The following is a 19,745-nucleotide window of genomic DNA, read 5'->3' on the forward strand; positions in this document are numbered from 1 at the left end:
GACCCTCTCTCTCTTTCTCTCTCTCACCCACTGCCTCAATCCACACAGTCACTCACACAGTCACTCACAGCCCACCCCACCCCACCCCTCACTCAGCTGCAGGCTGACAGGACCTCTCACTCAGAGGCAGCTCTGATAGTTTTTTAATTTTCTCCTCTGCATAGTGTATTGTAAATTCATGAAATTAATCACATATCCTCAGACTGTATTGTTCTGTGTATGTAATTTTTTATGAAGTGTTTGGAAGCTGCTCTTAAAAGATAAAAAAAAATAAAATGGATCTTTTTTACTGTAACTTTAATAAATTGCCATTAAATCATCGTTCAAGATATCCTAAATCCGTCCGCAATTTAGCATCTTCAGTATTTTGGCATCATGATAAAAAATGTTTGGTGTGATTTCCGTGTTTCTGCTTGGAGGAGTATTAATTTGTTTACAGCCCGTTTTAAAAAAAAACCCACATTAAAATAAATATAGCCGACTTCCTGTTGGTCGTAGCTAATGACTGTAAATTAGAAAGTTGTCCGGATTAATTAGAACAATTTATGTACCGAGTTTGGGGTCTGTAGCTAAAACTAACCCCCTCATTTTTGACAAAAGGTGGCGCTATAGAGTGCCTCTTCCACGCCCGTTTATGAGCTTTTTCCAGTGTCTAACTATCATTAAAATGGATATGTGTGTTGAGTTTCATGACATTCTAAACATGTTATCTGCCTCAAAATCACCAGAAACGAATTTTCAACTTTGACACGTTGCCATGGCAACATCATTTTAGATATCAATATTCCCTTCACAGTTTTACATCGGCCGTGTTTTGACATTATTCTGGTGAAGTTTGAAGCAAATCGAGTAAAAATAAGATGCTGAATTCAAAGCATTTTGAAAACGACACACTTCCTGCAGCCAGTTGGTGGCGCTATAACTTTCAGTCATAATAGTCACATCTATCCGATCGGCATCATACAACGAACAAGTCACTGAAGTTTGATCTACATCATACAATGTATGTGGACGTTATTAGGCATTTCCTGGGTCTCATTTTTCGCCATAACTTCATCGCCTCGCCACGGGCAAACCGTTCGACATATCAAAAATATCTTCGCAATTTAGCGTCCCCAATGTCTTGAGATCATGTTCACCTAGTTTGGTGGCAATCGTATGGAAATCCTCAGAGGAGTATATCAAATTCCAGAGCATGCGCTTTTTAAACAGCCCTGAATAGCCGACTTCCTGTTGGGCGGAGCCTATGACATGCTGCGCGGAAGTTGTTCGGCTCAATGAGTTCTATATGTGTACCGAGTTTCATATGAATACGTGCAAGTATGTGTGAGCTATACATCAAGCTTTCTGACAATTTTCCAGGGGGCGCCGTAGAGCCCCTGTGCCACGCCCGGGTCCCAGCCTCTGTGGCGTCCTAATGGCCGCAGGTTCCAATGTGCGTGCCAATTTTCAAGAGTTTTCGGGCACGTTAAGGCCCCCAAAAGTACCCGGATAGTCGAAATAAAAAATAATAAAAAAAATAAAAATAAATATAGCTGCGAGCAGCGATGACGGGCCCAAGCCGTCAGCATACGCCACCCCGGTGGCATCGATAAAACGGTGCCCAGCGAGCACAAGCATCACAGTAACCCTCTGGCAGTTTGGTTTTAAGGGATACGGCAATTAAAGGGTTAATCCAAACCATCAACTCTGTGAAACACACACACACACAGAACATATAAAACTTTAAATTCTGTGAAAATTTATTTTTCATTGGTAGTTGATGTTAGTTAATGCATTTACTAATGCTAACAAATGAGAAATTATTATAGTTACCAAAGCTTTTAATGATTTATAAGCATTTTTTAATTATTTATTTTTCCATTAACTAACATGAATAATTTTTTCTAACACAAATTAATAAAGTAAAAAATATATTGTTAATATTTAATGTTATTTGTGAATTAACCAATGTTAAAAAACAACATTATTTAACTGTTGTTAATTTACATCATTAATAAATATATACCATTTAATGTTGATCAAAATCAATTCCAAAATGTGTTAATATATTATAAAATTTTAAAGTTTTATCTTTTGAACATGACTATTTTTCTAATATAAAAAATATTTTGTTCATTGTTAGTTCATTGTAAGTTCATACTATCAATGAAGAATTAACATACTGTAAAATATATATTTCATTGTTAGTTCATGTTAATTAATGCATTCCCTACTGTTAACAAATGAGACTTAATTATAAAGTGTTATCAAAACCTTTAATGCTTTATAAGCATTTTTTAAGGATTTTATTGAGATGTTTAAACAGACCCTGTCTCTCTCTCTCTCCCCCTCCACACTCACTGAACTCACACAGTCAGTCACTCACCCAGTCACCTACCGCAAACATTAGAAGCACAGAGACAGGAGAACTCTGATAGTTTTTAAATTTTCTCCTAAGCATAGTGTATTGTAAATTCATGAAATTAATCACATATCCTCAGACTGTATTGTTCTGTGTATGTAATTTTTTATGAAGTGTTTGGAAGCTGCTCTTAAAAGAAAAAAAGAAAAGAAAAGTTTTCTCTTTTTTACTGTAACTTTAATAAATTGCCATTAAATCATCGTTCAAGATATCCTAAATCCGTCCGCAATTTAGCATCTTCAGTATTTTGGCATCATAAGAAAAAATGTTTGGTGTGATTTACGTGTTTCTGTTTGGAGGAGTATGAATTTGTTTACAGCCTGTTTAAAAACAAAACCCACATTAAAATAAATATAGCCGACTTCCTGTTGGTCGTAGCTAATGACTGTAAATTAGAAAGTTGTCCGGATTAATAAGAACAATTTATGTACCGAGTTTGGTGTCTGTAGCTATCATTATATATATATAAACATTAATAATTATATACCATTTAATGTTGATCAATATTAATTCCAAAATGTGTTAATATATTATTACATTTTAAAGTTTATCTTTTGAACATGACTATTTTTCTAACATTAAAAAGATTAATAAATGCTTTAAAAAAATTGTTCTTTGTTAGTTCATACTATCATGGAAGAATTAACATGCTGTAAAAATATATTTTTCATTGTTAGTTCACGTTAATTAATGCATTTCCTAATGTTAAGAATTGAGACCTTATTTAATGATTTATAAGCATTTTTTAAAGATTTTAAAAAACAGACCCTCTCTCTCTTTCTCTCTCTCACCCAGCTCCTCAATCCACACAGTCACTCACACAGTCACTCACACCCCACCCCACCCCCACCCCTCACTCAGATGCAGGCTGGCAGGGAGCTCTCACTCAGCAGTCTAAGAGCTCTCTGATAGTTTTTAAATTTTCTCCTAAGCATAGTGTATTGTAAATTCATGAAATTAATCACATATCCTCAGACTGTATTGTTCTGTGTATGTAATTTTTTATGAAGTGTTTGGAAGCTGCTCTTAAAAGATAAAAAAAAAAAAAAATTATCTTTTTTACTGTAACTTTAATAAATTGCCATTAAATCATCGTTCAAGATATCCTAAATCCGTCCGCAATTTAGCATCTTCAGTATTTTGGCATCATGATAAAAAATGTTTGGTGTGATTTCCGTGTTTCTGCTTGGAGGAGTATTAATTTGTTTACAGCCCGTTTTTAAAAAAAACCCACATTAAAATAAATATAGCCGACTTCCTGTTGGTCGTAGCTAATGACTGTAAATTAGAAAGTTGTCCGGATTAATTAGAACAATTTATATACCGAGTTTGGTGTCTGTAGCTAAAACTAACCCCCTCATTTTTGACAAAAGGTGGCGCTATAGAGTGTCTCTTCCACGCCCGTTTATGAGCTTTTTCCAGTGTCTAACTATCATTAATACTGATATGTGTGTTGAGTTTCATGACATTCTAAACATGTTATCTGCCTCAAAATCACCAGAAACGAATTTTCAACTTTGACACGTTGCCATGGCAACATAATTTTAGATATCAATATTCCCTTCACAGTTTTACATCGGCCGTGTTTTGACATTATTCTGGTGAAGTTTGAAGCAAATCGAGGTAAAAGAAGATGCTGAATTCAAAGCATTTTGAAAACGACACACTTCCTGCAGCCAGTTGGTGGCGCTATAACTTTCAGTCATAATAGTCACATCTATCCGATCGGCATCATACAACGAACAAATCACTGAAGTTTGATCTACATCATACAATGTATGTGGACGTTATTAGGCATTTCCTGGGTCTCATTTTTCGCCATAACTTCATCGCCTCGCCACGGGCAAACCGTTCGACATATCAAAAATATCTTCGCAATTTAGCGTCCCCAATGTCTTGAGATCATGTTCACCTAGTTTGGTGGCAATCGTATGGAAATCCTCAGAGGAGTATATCAAATTCCAGAGCATGCGCTTTTTAAACAGCCCTGAATAGCCGACTTCCTGTTGGGCGGAGCCTAAGACATGCAGCGTGAAAGTTGTTCAGCTCAATGAGTTCTATATGTGTACCGAGTTTCATATGAATACGTGCAAGTATGTGTGAGCTATACATCAAGTTTTCTGACAATTTTCCAGGGGGCGCCGTAGAGCCCCTGTGCCACGCCCGGGTCCCAGCCTCAGCGGCGTCCTAATGGCCGCAGGTTCCAATGTGCGTGCCAATTTTCGAGAGTTTTCGGGCACGTTAAGGCCCCCAAAAGTACCCGGATAGTCGAAATAAAAAATAATAAAAAAAAAAAAAAAAAAAAAAAAAAAAAAAAAATAATAATCCTTAGGGGAACAATAGGGCCCTGCGCCTTACTGGCTTGGGCCCTAATAATCCTTAGAAGAACAATAGGGCCCTGCGCCTTACTGGCTTGGGCCCTAATAATAATCCTTAGGGGAACAATAGGGCCCTGCGCCTTACTGGCTTGGGCCCTAATAATCCTTAGAAGAACAATAGGGCCCTGCGCCTTACTGGCTTGGGCCCTAATTAAAGACTCCAGAGTGTACTATGTGCATTATGTTAAAATATGGCAGATTGGGATAAATAAATAGTGAAAATTATTTGGATATCTGGAAACTACATTGCCCTTCAAAAGCACTAAAATGTTCAAAAATATTTTAAAAGGTTACAAATAAATTATATTTTAAATAAATGCTGTTGTCAATTTTTAAAATAAATAAATAAAATAAAAATGTTAAGAAGCACAACTGTTTTCAACATTGATATTAAGACATCTTGGGCAGCAAATCAGCATATTAGAATGATTTCTGAAAGATCATGATCACACTGAAGACAAGAGTAATAGCTGCTGAAAACTTAGCTTTGCCATCACAGGAATAAACTGTATATAAAGTTAAATTATAATAATATTTCACAATATTAGTTTTTACTGTAGTTTTGATCAAATAAAATGCTGCCTCGAGCATAAGAAAGACCTTAATAAAAAAAATAATTTGTACCAACGCTAAACTTTTGAACAGTAGTGGAACAGAAGTATTTCTAGTGATGTACTTTTAACACCAAACAAAGCTTTGCTAAAGTCTCTTTAAGGCAGGTCGAGTTGCTCAGTGGCCATCTTGTCAATGTCCCCAGGCAACAATTTTCTATTCAAGCACATCCAAATTATTCCTAGGCACCTATGCTAGTCTGCCACTGGTCAATCAAAACAGGTAGTATCACTCCAAAATTGCACCACTGTGTTGAGTCATTAGCAATGTTTCTATCAGAGAAAAATCTGAATCTAAAGAATTAGCGAATAAAGCTTAATTTTCATCCCATGTATTCAAAAGAACAAATTCGCACTTACAAATGAAAATAGAATTTGTATCCACTTGTTTAGCCATTACAGCTCTTCTATTAAATGTAATATTACTTGAGGTTTACGGTGCATACACAAACTGCTCAAAAGACTTAAGTTTGGTAGCAGTTGACGATAGATGCCTTATGTCTTGAGCAACAATATGTCAGACAGTTCTGACAAAATGAGCAACATTTGAGATGTTATGAGATGATACTACATTTCTGCATTCTAATATTGAAATAATTACATGCCTCACCTTAAAAATGAGTAAGATAAGTATAGTTTGTGCTTTCGGGCAAACATATCGGTCAAAAGATAATCTACAAATCAAAGTGGAAAATATCTCAAGATATCTCAGGGTGTCTGAATACATTCTAATTACACCATAATCACCAAAAACAGTACCACACATACACAAACACCTCAGCGTTGTTCCTGACCCACACCTGGCCAACCCATCACAAACACACCAATCAGATAAAACTGCTCTTTCTTCAATCACCTGCAGGAAATGGGGGCCAACAGGCCATTGAGCTGGGCAGGAAGGAGATCAGGGAATCCCTCTTTAGAGATAATGCACACCTTTTCTCTCGCTCTGAAGTGCCATATAAGCGCAATCTATAATAGTAAATGAAGCTCAAGCAGTTATTTGAGACAAATACAGTGTGTATGCGAGTTTAGTTATGTAATGCTGGAAGGTTATTGAGGGTAATTTGTCAGTTCTGTCACCACACATCAAGCAAAACCTTTAAAGAATGTTTTTAAAGAGAAAGAGTGACAGTCTTTCTGATATACGTGTCACATTCCTTATATCTTCACTAAACAGTAGTGCTTCCATCCACAAAAGGCTACCGTAAAAATAAACATCATTACAATGATGGTCAATAATTCATGACATTCGCATTCTAACACAATGTTGCATAGAAGTCCAATGCATAGAAATATTTTACACTTTTGTGTGACATATCCAAGCTCTAAGAACTCAAGCAACTGAAAGGCATTTGATTCTAAAACTCTGAAAAAGCATGTGCACTTTAAGTTTAAGTTCCCCCAAGCATCATATTTCTGCATTCCACACTAATGCCATCCTTGAGCACATTTGGACATGACGGAGGCCGAGCGCATGTTGTCCGTGCATCGCGGTAAAACAATGAAGGTCCCAATCACCTCCCTCGCCCCCTTTGAAGGGCCCTAAACTTCCTTTGAAGTGCAGAGGCGGCATACGGCCCATACAGAACGCTGCATTCATGTTCAAATGAAGAGAGAGAGGCAGAGATACAACAATCACAGAGGACACTTCAAAGACCCTGGAGCATGACTCTGACCTAACTGCACCTTCCTCTAGGAAGAGGACAGAGAGATGGATATATGGATAGGAGGAGATAAACGGTGGTTAAATGGATAGAGATCACTCGTTAGCATAAAAAATGTGCGGCAAATAAAGGGTATTGGATTGAGACCTGGGGTCATTATTTTGGGAATAATCTCACGTGGGAAAGAACAGGAAAGATTCTTAAATTTGTAGATGTAGCTACTTCCACATATAACGTCTACAGCCATTTTTCTTTTTTTTAATTTAATATAGCTTATTAAAAATTACATTAACGGCATTGAGTGAAAAGTTTCAGAAAAATTTCAGAATTTGGTCACTTGTATTTGCAGAAGATCTCAACAATGAACTCTTCTGTTGATCATGTTATCCATAAGATTTTTCAAATTTGTTCCAAAGAGCAACTTGTGCTTCAATGGAAGCAAAAACAGAAAAGGTGCAAGAGTTTGTATTATTATTATTATTATTATTATTATTATCATCCATTACAATTTTTTTTTTTTCCAAATCCTGAAATTGTTATTTCCAGATTCTGGACCATTTACTCGCATGCACTACCATTCAAAGTCTGGGGTTAGTAAGATTTTTTAAATGTTTTTGAAAGAAGTCTCTTATGTTCTCCAAAGCAAAGCTGTATTCTCAGCAGCCATTACTCCAGGCTTTAGCGTCACACGATCCTTCAGAAGTCATTCCAATATGCTGATTTGGTGCTGAAGAAACATTTCTTCTTCTGCTTATTATTATTAGTAGTAGTAGTAGTAGTAGTATCAATGTTGAAAACAATTGTGCTGTTTAAAACTTTTGTGGAAACGTGACATTTTTTAGAATTATTTGATGACTAAAAAGTTGAAAAGATCAGCACAGAGTCAATTCACAGAGTGATATATGAGACATGAGGTGATATCTGCTGATAGACCTCATTGAGAATGAAGTGAGCGAGTGAGGGTGTGTCTCTATAGATAACATGTGGTCAAGCTTCACTTCACTAATCATCTCTGGAATCCAGGCACTGATACGAGAATGTGTGTAAGTGTGTGTGTGTGTGTCAACATTAAAGACAATGCCATGGTGTATTAGGGTGGGGTGGATTCAGGTTGCCTTTGGCAAAGATGAGCCGTGTGTCCATAACAAGCTTATTACCCCCACATATGGTCTTTCTCTTAGACATTCTCTAAAATATTTCCCCTTTTCTCCCCCTCTTACCAAGGGAGAGCAAATAACTATTATTTTATCATATGGAGCACAAAATGCAAGTAAAAGAGGATGAGAGGGACAACAACTGCCTGGTGCGTTTCTAAAGGGGGTAAGGAGAGAAGCTTGGGTATTGTAATGCATGCTGGGGGAGGTGTGCATGTTCTGTATTTGTGACAACTATTACTTGCAATTAGCAATCAAATCAAGTGCATTTTTGTGAGTGGTAGCAGTAGATATTTTCCCAGTACAGAAAAAGAAGTGATTGCTGTTGCATATAATAGGCTTTAAGTTGTGATTTATATTCAGAAAGTGAGGTTATTGTCCTCAGTGCCAGTGGTAAGTAGTTCCATAGCTTAGGAGCCATGACAGAAAATGACCAACCAGCCACCCACTGAAGATAGACAAATCTATGTACAGTAAGAAGGTCACACCCCGAGGATCGAAGTGATCAAGACAGTATTTAAGGAGAAAGTAAGTCAGAGAGACAGCAAGGAACAAGACCATTGAGTGGTTTAAAGGTTTTTTAAAGAATTTTGTAAATAATGTGCGATGATACAGGCAGCCAGTGGAGATTAAATAAGATGGGGGTGATAGGAGCAGAATGTTTAGTGTGGGTTAATATTCTTGCAGCAGAATTTTGAATGTATTATAAGTGAGAAATATAGTGCACTGGCAATCCAGCTAAAAGAGCATTACCGTAGTCGAGGTGTGATGTAATAAAAGTGTGCACTAATGATTCAGCATCTTTTGGGCTGACATAATAACGAAGTTGGGCTATATGGCAAAGCTGGAGAAATGCAACTTTTGCAATGCAACTTAGAAAGTTTGCTAATGTAAACATCCAGGGTCAGCAAAAGATCAAGAGTAATGCCCAAACTTCAGACAGTGGCAAATGGAAAAATTGTTGTAGCATCTAGGTCATTGGTCTCAAACTCAATTCCTGGAGGGCCACAGCTCTGCACAGTTTAGCTCCAACCCTAATCAAGCACACCTGATCCAGCAAATCAAGCTCTTCAGGATCACTAAAAACTTCTAAGCAGGCGTGATTTAGAGCTGGTTGGAGCTAAACTGTGCAGAGCTGCGGCACTCCAGGAATTGAGTTTGAGACCAATGATCTAGTTTAAAGCTGGGAACATTAGTTAAATTTTTGGTTAGATTTGGGAGGCCAGTGATCAAATTTTCGGTTTTGCTCAAATTCAAACTTAGAAAATTGGAATTTAGCCATATCTTTAACTCATTAACACACATAGATAATAATGTGGTCTGGTGGATAGAATCCGAATGGCAAGCAGCATATCTCAAAACATTACAGTGATTATGAAAACCATAAGAATGAATTATACGTCCAAGAGGCATAATGTAAATAAAACAAATAGTAACTACCCAAGAACTGAGCCCTGGGGAACACCCAGTTTGAGTAAAGCAGTGAGGGATTTTGTAATTGTGCATAGCAATGTAGTATTGTCTATCTGTAAGATAGGAAGAGAGCCAGGATAATGTAGCACCTGAGACACCTATCTGTGAAAGGCAATGGAGCAATAACTTGTGACAGACAGTATCAAGTGGTCAAGTAATAGGAGAATGGAAATATTACCCGAGTCACCAGAAAGTAAGAGATCATTGACAACCTTTACTAAAGCAGTTTCAGTACTGTGATGTGAGCGGAAACCAGATTGAACCTAGTCAAACTGCTCATTAAGAACTAGAAAAGACTGTAGCTGAGTGGCAACAACCTTTTCCAAAAAAGAAGCAAATAGTAAATTGGAGATCGGCCGATAATTAGTGAAATCTGCTGGATCTAGGTTTGTTTTCTAAGAACAGGAATAACAGCAGCAGTTTTGAGTGAAATTGGAACAGTGGCAGAGATAAAGGCCACATTTACATTAGTGTAAGATAGGAGCAGAAATTACATAAGTACAGTGTTTCAAAAGGAATGTGGGTGCAGGATCTAACCGGCATGAGGAAGAATTAGAGCTATGTATTATTTCACAAATTATGGTTGGATTAGTCAAGGTAAAAATATTCAATAGTTGGATAGACTGAGCTTGCTCACAAGTATGTTTACCAAAACATATGATGATGTGAGCTACAAAATGACCTATGTTTTCTTCAAATACAGAAAAAACACACATAATTACACTGTCAGAAAGACAAAAAAAATCAATGTCTAAAATAAAATAGTGCAAAAACTAGTTTCAAGGCCAGTGGGATATACTTAATACTATTGGCATGTGTGGCAAAAATAATTCTGGACCCCATGTGTGTGCATATGAATGCACAGAGAAAAAAAAAAAACAGAAGGTTTGGTGTATGCTTCTGTGTTATTTACTACACAGAAATATTCAGAATGAACTAGGAAAAAAATCTTGTGAGAGTACCTGCATATCTAAGCAAGCAAATAACTGACAGCAGTAGCTCCAGACAGATGATGGCCAACAGAAGATACACAGAAAGATTCTTCACAGTTGCATCCAGCAGAGGAAATGGAGCAATTACAGCCAGGATCAGTGCATTACCTGTGTAAGGGAGAAAAAAAGAGAGCAATATTGCATCATATTAGCAACGGATTACAATTACTGTTAATTACTGGTTAGAAGTGTAAATATTTACTTGATTATGATTTAATTTGATTAGGCTTCTTTACTAAATAATCAATGTGTGAATATTTTTTGCAGCCATTATTCCAGTCTTCAGTCTCACATGATCTTTCAGAAGTGATTGAACATGCTGATTTAGTGCTCTAGAAACATTTAATATTACAATTATTATCAATGTTGAAAACAGTTGTGCTCTTTAATATTTTTGTGGAAGTGTGATACCTTTTGTAGGAGTCTTTGATTAATAGTAAGTGCACAATAGCAGCATTTTATTAATTTTTTTGTAACAATTAAAAAATCTGTCACTTTTGATCTATTTAATGCAACAGTTTCTTAGTAAAAAAAATTGGAATGATATTGTAAATGTTACCATATCATAAAATGAGAAAAAAAAACTATAAACCAGGATTCAGTCATTTAACATTGTCATGAAAGCAATTGTGTATCAGTTATTACATTTCATAATCAATGTATATTTGCAGTTACAATAATAGCTTCTGTGCTGCCATCTAGTGGTCATTTGTGAAACATAGGTATTTGGACACGTGACAGAGTACTTCAACTAGCAGCAGCAAGTTTTTCATGGAGATTCACTTTATCCAGTGGCAAAGAAAACCAGGAGTGGAATAATAACAGTGTGAAACATCTTTTCACCTGCAGAGTGAATGAGCAGTGGAAGGTTTTTTATTCCACGGGTCAGTCTATAGAAATCCAGATAACCTCTCCGTCTCACTGCACTATGGTGATGCTGGACAAATCTATCATATATGAAGACCATCACCCATAGCGCAACTTTTCCTAGTAAGATCACAGTCTTGGAGTCGATGCCCTGCAAGGCTGCAGTGCACTCAGGAGTGTGCTCATCAGATATCCAGCAAAATACTGTGATTACAATGCACAAAACCACATAAACCACCTGCAAACCAGAAACAGAGAAATTACACCAAAAGCACACCGTGAATGTGCTACTTGTGTAGTGTGTGTGTGGAACAACATGAGTGCGAGTATAACAAAACTGCCATGTTTAAAGTGATTTTTTTTCTGTGGAGCAACATTTAACACTGCCAATACTCACTGTTTTCAATATCTAAAAACGCTTAAGTCATTTTCCTTCTCAAGTAAGTGCAGTGAAAACTGTCTGTTGCTATACTCACATGTAAAAATGAGATGACACTCACTGCCCAGTGAGTGGGTAATTTCTGAAACTCTCTCTTGATCACTGACTCAAGTGCATCTTGGGAAACCAGTGGTCCGTCAATAAGAGGGTCATCGTCAGTGCTTTGTGTAAAATCTACATTTGTGTTATTCTGGCCACAAAAACAAAGACGCATACAGGTTAGATTGTAAAAGCCATGGCATCCATACACTACAGCCATTAGCTGAAAGCTGCTTTGCAGGCATTAAATGTTACTTTGAAGTCATGCATTAATGCATAAACTGTATTAGGGCCTAATAATGACTCACTAGTTCACTAATTTTCTGTAAAATGCTCTTTTCACCAGTTAAACGACCTAGGGAATAGCGCCATTATCAAAATATTCAGGTGATACGAATAGCAGCCACATTAGAAATGGGGACCTAAGAGTGACTGAGAGGAGGTTTACCAGTACAATGTAAATTCTTCTACCATGTCTTATACTACTACTACTACAACACAAATACACACACAAAAACATACAGACAAACAAAAACAACAACAGCAGCACAGACAAACAAGTGTGCCACTAATAGTACACATACAGCAACAGTCTGTCATATCAGGGACATTTGGAGATACTTGTATAATACAAGTATAGGAAAAGTGTATAGTGTGACCCTGTTTTCCTACACTTAGAAAAACACCCGCACTTAGAAAAATGTTTATACTCACGCCATAAGCCGATGTACGCTCAGACTCCATCACACTGTCTGACCATCACACATAAAGACAAAAAAGGTCCAGATTTAAGGCAAAACGCCCGGACAAACATTTCTAAATTAGACTTCCGGGTTGCGGATTTGACCAATCCTACTATGAGAAAGGGTTGTGTTATGAATATTAATTACGTTACGTGACGCTCGTCATTCAGCCTTGATGGTGATTGGCTCAGAATAGGACGCTAGGAGCCTCTTTTAGAGAACAAAAACATGTCTCATGAATATTAACATAGCACTGACAATTAATGATTTTCCTGTGTTTTTTAACAGTAGCAGTGTCACTTTGATTGAAAATAATTGAAAAACCAAAACACTAAAAAATATTAATAAGGTTAAAACGCGTGTTTGAGGGGAGGAGTCAGTTTGGTCGCCCGCGCGCAGTGTTGCCAGATTGGGCTCGAACCGGAGAAAAATTTGGGCTGCCTTTAAAAGAATTAAAAACCGCCCAATCAGCTGCTTTTTTCTTCGCTTTTATCTTTAGTCATGTTATTTTTCGAGCTCAAAGTATCACGGTAAAATAATGTGTAGTGCAGTCATCAACTCATTTTTCCTTAACGCAACCCTTATATTTTCATTCATTCATTTTATTTAAGTGATTGCGATGGCAAAGTGGCCTAAATATAAATTACACGAGAAAGAGTCAAAGATACGATGCTGTTCTGCATCAGATCATGTTTTAAAGCGTCCAGACTCTAATCTGGTATACTTGGCATTGACTTGAACAGTTTTGACTGCAAAGTTCTGCATTATGTTCTAAAATGTGTGAAATACGTGCTGTTCTGTCTGAAGATAAAGCACAAGACAAAGGTAAAGCGAATTATTGTTGTTAATTTTTATTATTATTTTATTTTTGCTGTCAGATTATCATACGGTATTTATCAATGAATAACACATTTTTGTCTGTCGTGGGTGTGTGCATGAAGGTGAGTAAATGCCAGCTAATTTACATTGCTTTCTGATCACTTTATTGTGCACTTCTTTGCACAAAAATTAGCTTATTCTTACTGTGGACACTGAAAATGATGCATGTGTTTTTCTAAATAATAATGTGCACAGCAGATTCTGTGAAGCACCACTGTTGTTAAGCACACAAACATATACGATATTTACTTCTAAATTATGCACCATTTTTTTCTTTATTATAAATAATAATATAAAAAAACAATAACTTAAATAAAACACTTTCTATTTAAAGACCCAGATTAGTGTCAGTTTTGGTATTATTATTTAAATCCAATCTGAACACAGAGAAAGTTTTTTTTTTTAACTCCTATCATCCATCATTTTTTTCTTCATCATGGATTATTTGTGGATTGTATCCCTTCAAGAAAAAAACCCCACATACATTTAAAAAAAATGATACCAGTGATTTTCCTAAAATAAATATATTTATGGTTACACTCTTTTTAATTTTGACTTTTCATCTAAACTTCAAATTTTGTGAGATTTATTTCACTTTTTGGAGCAGCCAAAAGTAAGAGAGAAAGGGAGATTTTATATTCATAAATATTTTTAATATTAAATTTTAAACATCATACTTTCATGTAAATTCATTATAGCAATAAACTATGAGATTCTTTCAGTTACAAATACTGGCTTAAAAATACTTCATATAATTATACAGTGTAATTCAAATGTATAAATTTACATAGATCATTTACCTTTAAAACAAATTTTACCTTTAAAAATTAAAAAAAATGATATGAAATGCTAAATACTGCTAGAAACTTGGCACTGCTTTGGCCATACAACTAAGTATATGCTACTTCAGGCACAAGTCTACTTGTGCATATAGTGTATACAAATCATGTTATTGGTATTTTAAAACTATTTTTGACTAATTATTATTATTATTATTATTATTATTAATTCGGTCAGGCTGGCAGACGAAGGCTGGTCTGAGCTCTCTGATCCTGATGTGGTGGGCTTGAGGTTTCTGCTGCCTTCACAGTGGCCCCATCAGTTGAAATCATTTCACAGAAATCCAAAGCTTCCTGATTCTATCATTACCATGTCATAGTCAAACTGATGAAAATCTAAAAAAAAAAAAAAGGTAATAATAAAATATAGTAGTTTGCGTAAAATAAGACAAAAATACTGATTAAAATGGTTTTGTTTGTTTGTTTTTTGCAGGGTACTACAGTAATCATGGCAGCAGACTTACCATCAGTTGGCTTGAAATCAAAGGGCTCTTCAACAAAGTGTGGTTTGGGATCAGCTGGCTCTGGGTCTGGCTCTGAGTCCGGCTCGGAGTCCTCTTGTAGAGGCACAAATGGTTCAACTCTGGTCTCGCAGCAGCAGAAGGAGGGCCAGTTTAAGGCTTTGCATGTTTTCTTGAAGAATGAAGAGATCCCTTTCATCATCTTCTTCCTCAAACTGGTATGTTTTTCTAAAACAACAAAAATCATTCAGTTAATAGATTTGCTCAAAAAGACTGAATCGTCCTCATAAGCTAGTATGCTGTGTTTGTATTTACTATCTGCACAAATGTCCCAGGTTTTAATGTAATTTCAGTCTCACCTGTGCTGTTCTCCACAGTGTCTACAGGAGGCGCCTCTTCGTCACTCTGCTCCTCCAGACTCATTGAAGGCCCTGTTGCGTACATGTTCCTGCAGTCGGAACATGCACATGTTTCTCTAGCAGGACCATTCTGCCAAGAGCCACTTCGTTCCTCACTGGAGGATATGTCACTGCTAATACTTAACAGATCCAAGCTATTGTCACATCCACCTTCACCTATGAAGTGGTTGTTGGCACTGTTAAAGCTCCATTCACCCAGCCTATGGGACGGTTTTCTTCTCTGGATGGAGAACAAGCCACAAACGATCACACCACAGTCATCTTCAGATGTGTCGCTGCTAAGGCTGCACTCATCTAGGCAATCAGCATTTTCTGTCTAATTGCAACAGGTTACAAAACAGAGTTAAAATTATGAGCATGTTAAAGCATATACATAACCGGTAAGATCTCAGTATCACATTTTTAAGGTTTTAGAATCTAAAATCTGTAAATCAATCATTAACAGATGTTTAAATCAAGACACAACTTTATATGCAAAATCAAAATATTTGTTGAATTCAATAAGAGTACCTGTTTGCCATTAGATGAATGGGTTTCCTCGTTCACTGTGGTAAAGCCTCCTGATGCAGCAATTCCCATTTCATAGCCAAACTTGTCTGATACTGAAAACACACATGCATAAATGTACAAGACAAAAATACAGATTTTAAAGGGGTCATGAACTGAGAAATCTAAATTCCCCTGATATTTTTACACATAAGAGGTCATTGTACTATAAAAACTTCCTGTAAGTTTCAGAACTCAAAACGTGTTAGTCTAAAATCAGCATATATTGAAGCCAATCTGCCACAAGGACAGGTAGTGGAATGTGCCACTTTATGACAGAATAGTGTGCCTCCGCAGAAGACGATCAACACCTACTTCTACATCACTGCCTGTTTAGTGTAAATAACATATAAAGATGGCTCCGAAGACAAGGAGATGCTGTGCAGTGGGACGGAAAATAGACAATTCTAAATTATGATGATTTTTGTTGTAAAAATCTTGATAACATTATAAGTGGACCTCAGAAAACAGTACAAAATAATAAAAATGCCGTTCATGACCCCTTTAAAATGTTGTTTTTTTGCAGGGCCATAGTAATACTAGCAGCACACTCACAATCAGTTGGTTTGAAACAAGAGGGCTCTGCAGGACATGATGAATCTACACCGTCTGGCTCTGTGTCTTCTGGTGGAGGCACAAATGGCTCCACTCCGGTCTCACAACAGAGTGAAGGATGCTTTATAGCCTTCCATGCCCTCTTGAAGAATGAACAGATCCTGTTCTTCAGTTTCTTCCTTAGACTGACATGGTTTTCTAAAAAGAAGAAGCATTCACTTAATTGATTTGTTCAAAAAGCCATTCAAGCGCTTGACCCCTCAGAATTTTGAGTCAAATGAACTTGCAAAATACATATATTTTTACATTTAATAAATATGTTCTGTGATTATTGTAGGCACAAAATGAATAATGCCCCTAATGAAATTTAAAGGACTACAAAGAACAGCCTCTTACTCGAAAAATGCAGATACATATGTCAGATACATATGGTGATTATATATTTTTTATTTAGGGATGGATTTTTTCCTATAAAGAACAAATAGTTCTGCTGTTTTCCATACATGAAAATGGTAGGTGATCACTAGTGCCCCCTCAAAAAAAACTTCATGATCCTCCTGGTATGTTGTTTGCAGACTCGCAATGCTTTGGCTTTTGGGAACTATTTTAATTGGCCATGTTTCTGATTATTATCAGTGGTAAAAACAGTTGTGCTGCCCAATATTTTTGTTGAAACCGTGATACATTTTCTAAATAAATAACTATTGTGTTTACATTTAAGTTACTCTATAATACATTCTTGTGACTGACAGTAAAAACCAATATCACATGAGCAAGAGTGCTATTGTTTTAAACATCAGCACGGTTGTGATTAGGCCTGCATTTATTTAAAATTGCTTCTAGATATGCAAAATATGCAACAATGTCAAGGGATCTTAAATATGAGACGGAGAGACTGTTGCGGGCTATTTATACTCTAGTGCTTCTAGACACTTGTACTGTAGTGCAGATCTACATGTTAAAATTTCCAATGTAATTTCAATCTTACCTGCGCTGTTGTCCACAGAGTCTACAGGTGACACTCCTATAGATGTAGACTCTATAGAAGACACTTCTTTGTCAATATGGACATCCATGCTAACCGAAGGCCCTGCTGCTTCTATAGAATTGGGGGGTGTATGGGGGGGATTGAGGGATGTGTTGCACATTGGAGGACGGTGGATGATTTGGGTTTCACAAGAGGACATGCTGCTAATGCTCAGCAAACCCAGACTATCATCACATCCTCTGTTATGCATTAACATGCTGCCACAACGCATTTGCGTATTCTGCCTACTGACAAATGATCCCTCGTCAGAGTGCGATTCAAAGCTGACCATACTCGCCTCAATATCATCTTCAGATGTGGCACTGCTAAGACTGGACTCCTCTATGTAATCATTATCATCATCTATCTCATCATAGACATTGATAGTGCCTAGATTGAACACATCCAGCCAATTGAAACATTCTAACTCAGTGAATGTGTCTCTTCTGGACCCATGGAGGCCATCAGGGACACCTTCACTCTCAGCTACACTGAACTCGGATGATGTCATTGACATGCTGTAGAGCAGTCAAATCTGAAAACACTATCTCTGAAAAGACTTCGTGTATAATTATTGTAGAAGACTGTCACACGCTAGACTTCACACTAGACCTTATTAAATGCAAGTTGCTTTGAAATAAACCGTCAACCAGATGCATAGATACATGTAGGCTAAATGTGAAATTGCTCCCGCTGTCTATCACTGATCTGAAGCACTGTGACGTAATGGAATGTTAATGAGCTGAAATTCAAATAATGCTAAACTTGAAATACGCGCAGCTCGAGTGAGGCGCGAGCAGACGATCGTGGCGCCGATCAATTTCAATAGAATTTCGCATTTTTATTTCGATCTGGAACTTCGTTAAAAATGATTATATAAGCTCATTCACTCTATCCTTGTTCCTTTTTTTTTTTTAGGATGTTAACAAGAAACATGTTTATACTCGAAATGATACATAATAGGCTATAAATTTGAAAATCAATTATAAATTGTTTAAAATTATGATTAACCAAGAGTGGAATTAGCGTTAGTCTATATAATACAATGTGTTAAAATGATTTACTCTATCATGATTTTTATAAGTGTCCTTTTATTTCCATTATTAGCAGCCATTCTATCCTAATAAAGGCTAGGCCTATTTGTCTGTGATGAACATGCTAGATTTCTCCGCTGATGAATGTCCTCATGGGGGACTGAATTTCCCCTTGACGGAAAGTCATTAATAATCTCTGTAAAATTTGGCAAAGTATAAGACACTTTTTAAAATGTATTATAAATAAAGGGATTCTAAGCCAGAACCATTTAATTTTCAAAGATCAGAATCAGAATGAGCTTTATTGACCAGGTATGTTTACATAGTGACAGAAGCTCCACAGTGCAACAGAAAGACAGCAACAGGACAGGATACAGATAATAAAAGAATAATATACAAATAGGCAATGTACAAAATAGCAAAAACACAATATACTTATAGCAATTATGTGTGTACAGGTCTGATATGTGCACATTTTAAATTAAAAAAATAATTATGTGTAATAACGTATAATAGTGTTGTGTGTTCCACGTTTAATGTCAAGTGTTCATGAGATGGATTGCCTGAGGGAAGAAACTGTTCCTGTGTCTGGTCATTCTGGTGCTCAGAGCTCTGTAGCGTCGACCAGACGGCAACAGTTCAAAGAGGGAGTGTGCTGGATGAGGGGTCCAGAGTGATTTTACCAGCCCCTTTTGCTCACTCTGGATGAGTACAGTTCTTGAAGAGTGAGGAGGGTTGTACCAAAGATTCGCTCAGCAGTCCGGACTACCCTCCGTATGAGGTCTTCTGATGTCTGTTTTGGTAGCTCAGCAAAACCAAACAGTTATAGATGAACACAGGACAGAATCGATGGCAGAGTAGAATTGTTTCAGCAGCTCCTGTGGCAGATTGAACTTTCTCAGCTGGCAAAGGAAGTACAACCTCTGCTGGGCCTTTTTGACAATGGACTCAATGTGATTGTCCCACTTCAGGTCCTGAAAAACCTGAATGACTCCACTGCAGTCACAGTGCTGTTCATGATGGTGAGTGGGGGGAGAGCGGGGGGGGGGGGGGGGGGGGGGTCTCCTTAAGTCCACGAACATCTCCACAGTTTTGAGCGTGTTAAGCTCCAGGTTGTTAAGACTGCACCATACAGCCTGCTCCTTAACCTCCTGTCTGTAAGCAGACTCGTCACCGTCCTGGATGAGGCCGATCAGTGTGGTGTCGCCTGCAAACTTC

At 37.0% G+C, this 19,745-nt stretch overlaps 1 protein-coding gene across 1 annotated transcript in view; it reads right to left on the reverse strand.

Annotated features, from left to right (window-relative positions):
- The window catches only part of LOC306872531 (transmembrane protein 192-like), a 40,101-nt gene extending 27,223 nt beyond the window's left edge, over positions 1 to 12,878 (reverse strand). The window contains exons 1-4 of the mRNA XM_079421136.1: positions 12,739 to 12,878; positions 12,023 to 12,175; positions 11,523 to 11,784; positions 10,650 to 10,787 (exon numbers count right to left, since the gene is read on the reverse strand). Coding sequence (XP_079277262.1) covers positions 10,650 to 10,787; positions 11,523 to 11,784; positions 12,023 to 12,175; positions 12,739 to 12,768 — 583 coding nt within the window. The 5' untranslated portion in view covers positions 12,769 to 12,878. The remainder of the gene's footprint in view (positions 1 to 10,649; positions 10,788 to 11,522; positions 11,785 to 12,022; positions 12,176 to 12,738) is intronic.
- Positions 12,879 to 19,745: the final 6,867 nt, after the last annotated feature.

The sequence above is a fragment of the Barbus barbus genome (assembly GCF_936440315.1).
Source record: "Barbus barbus genome assembly, chromosome: 7".
In the NCBI taxonomy this organism is placed as follows: domain Eukaryota; kingdom Metazoa; phylum Chordata; class Actinopteri; order Cypriniformes; family Cyprinidae; genus Barbus; species Barbus barbus.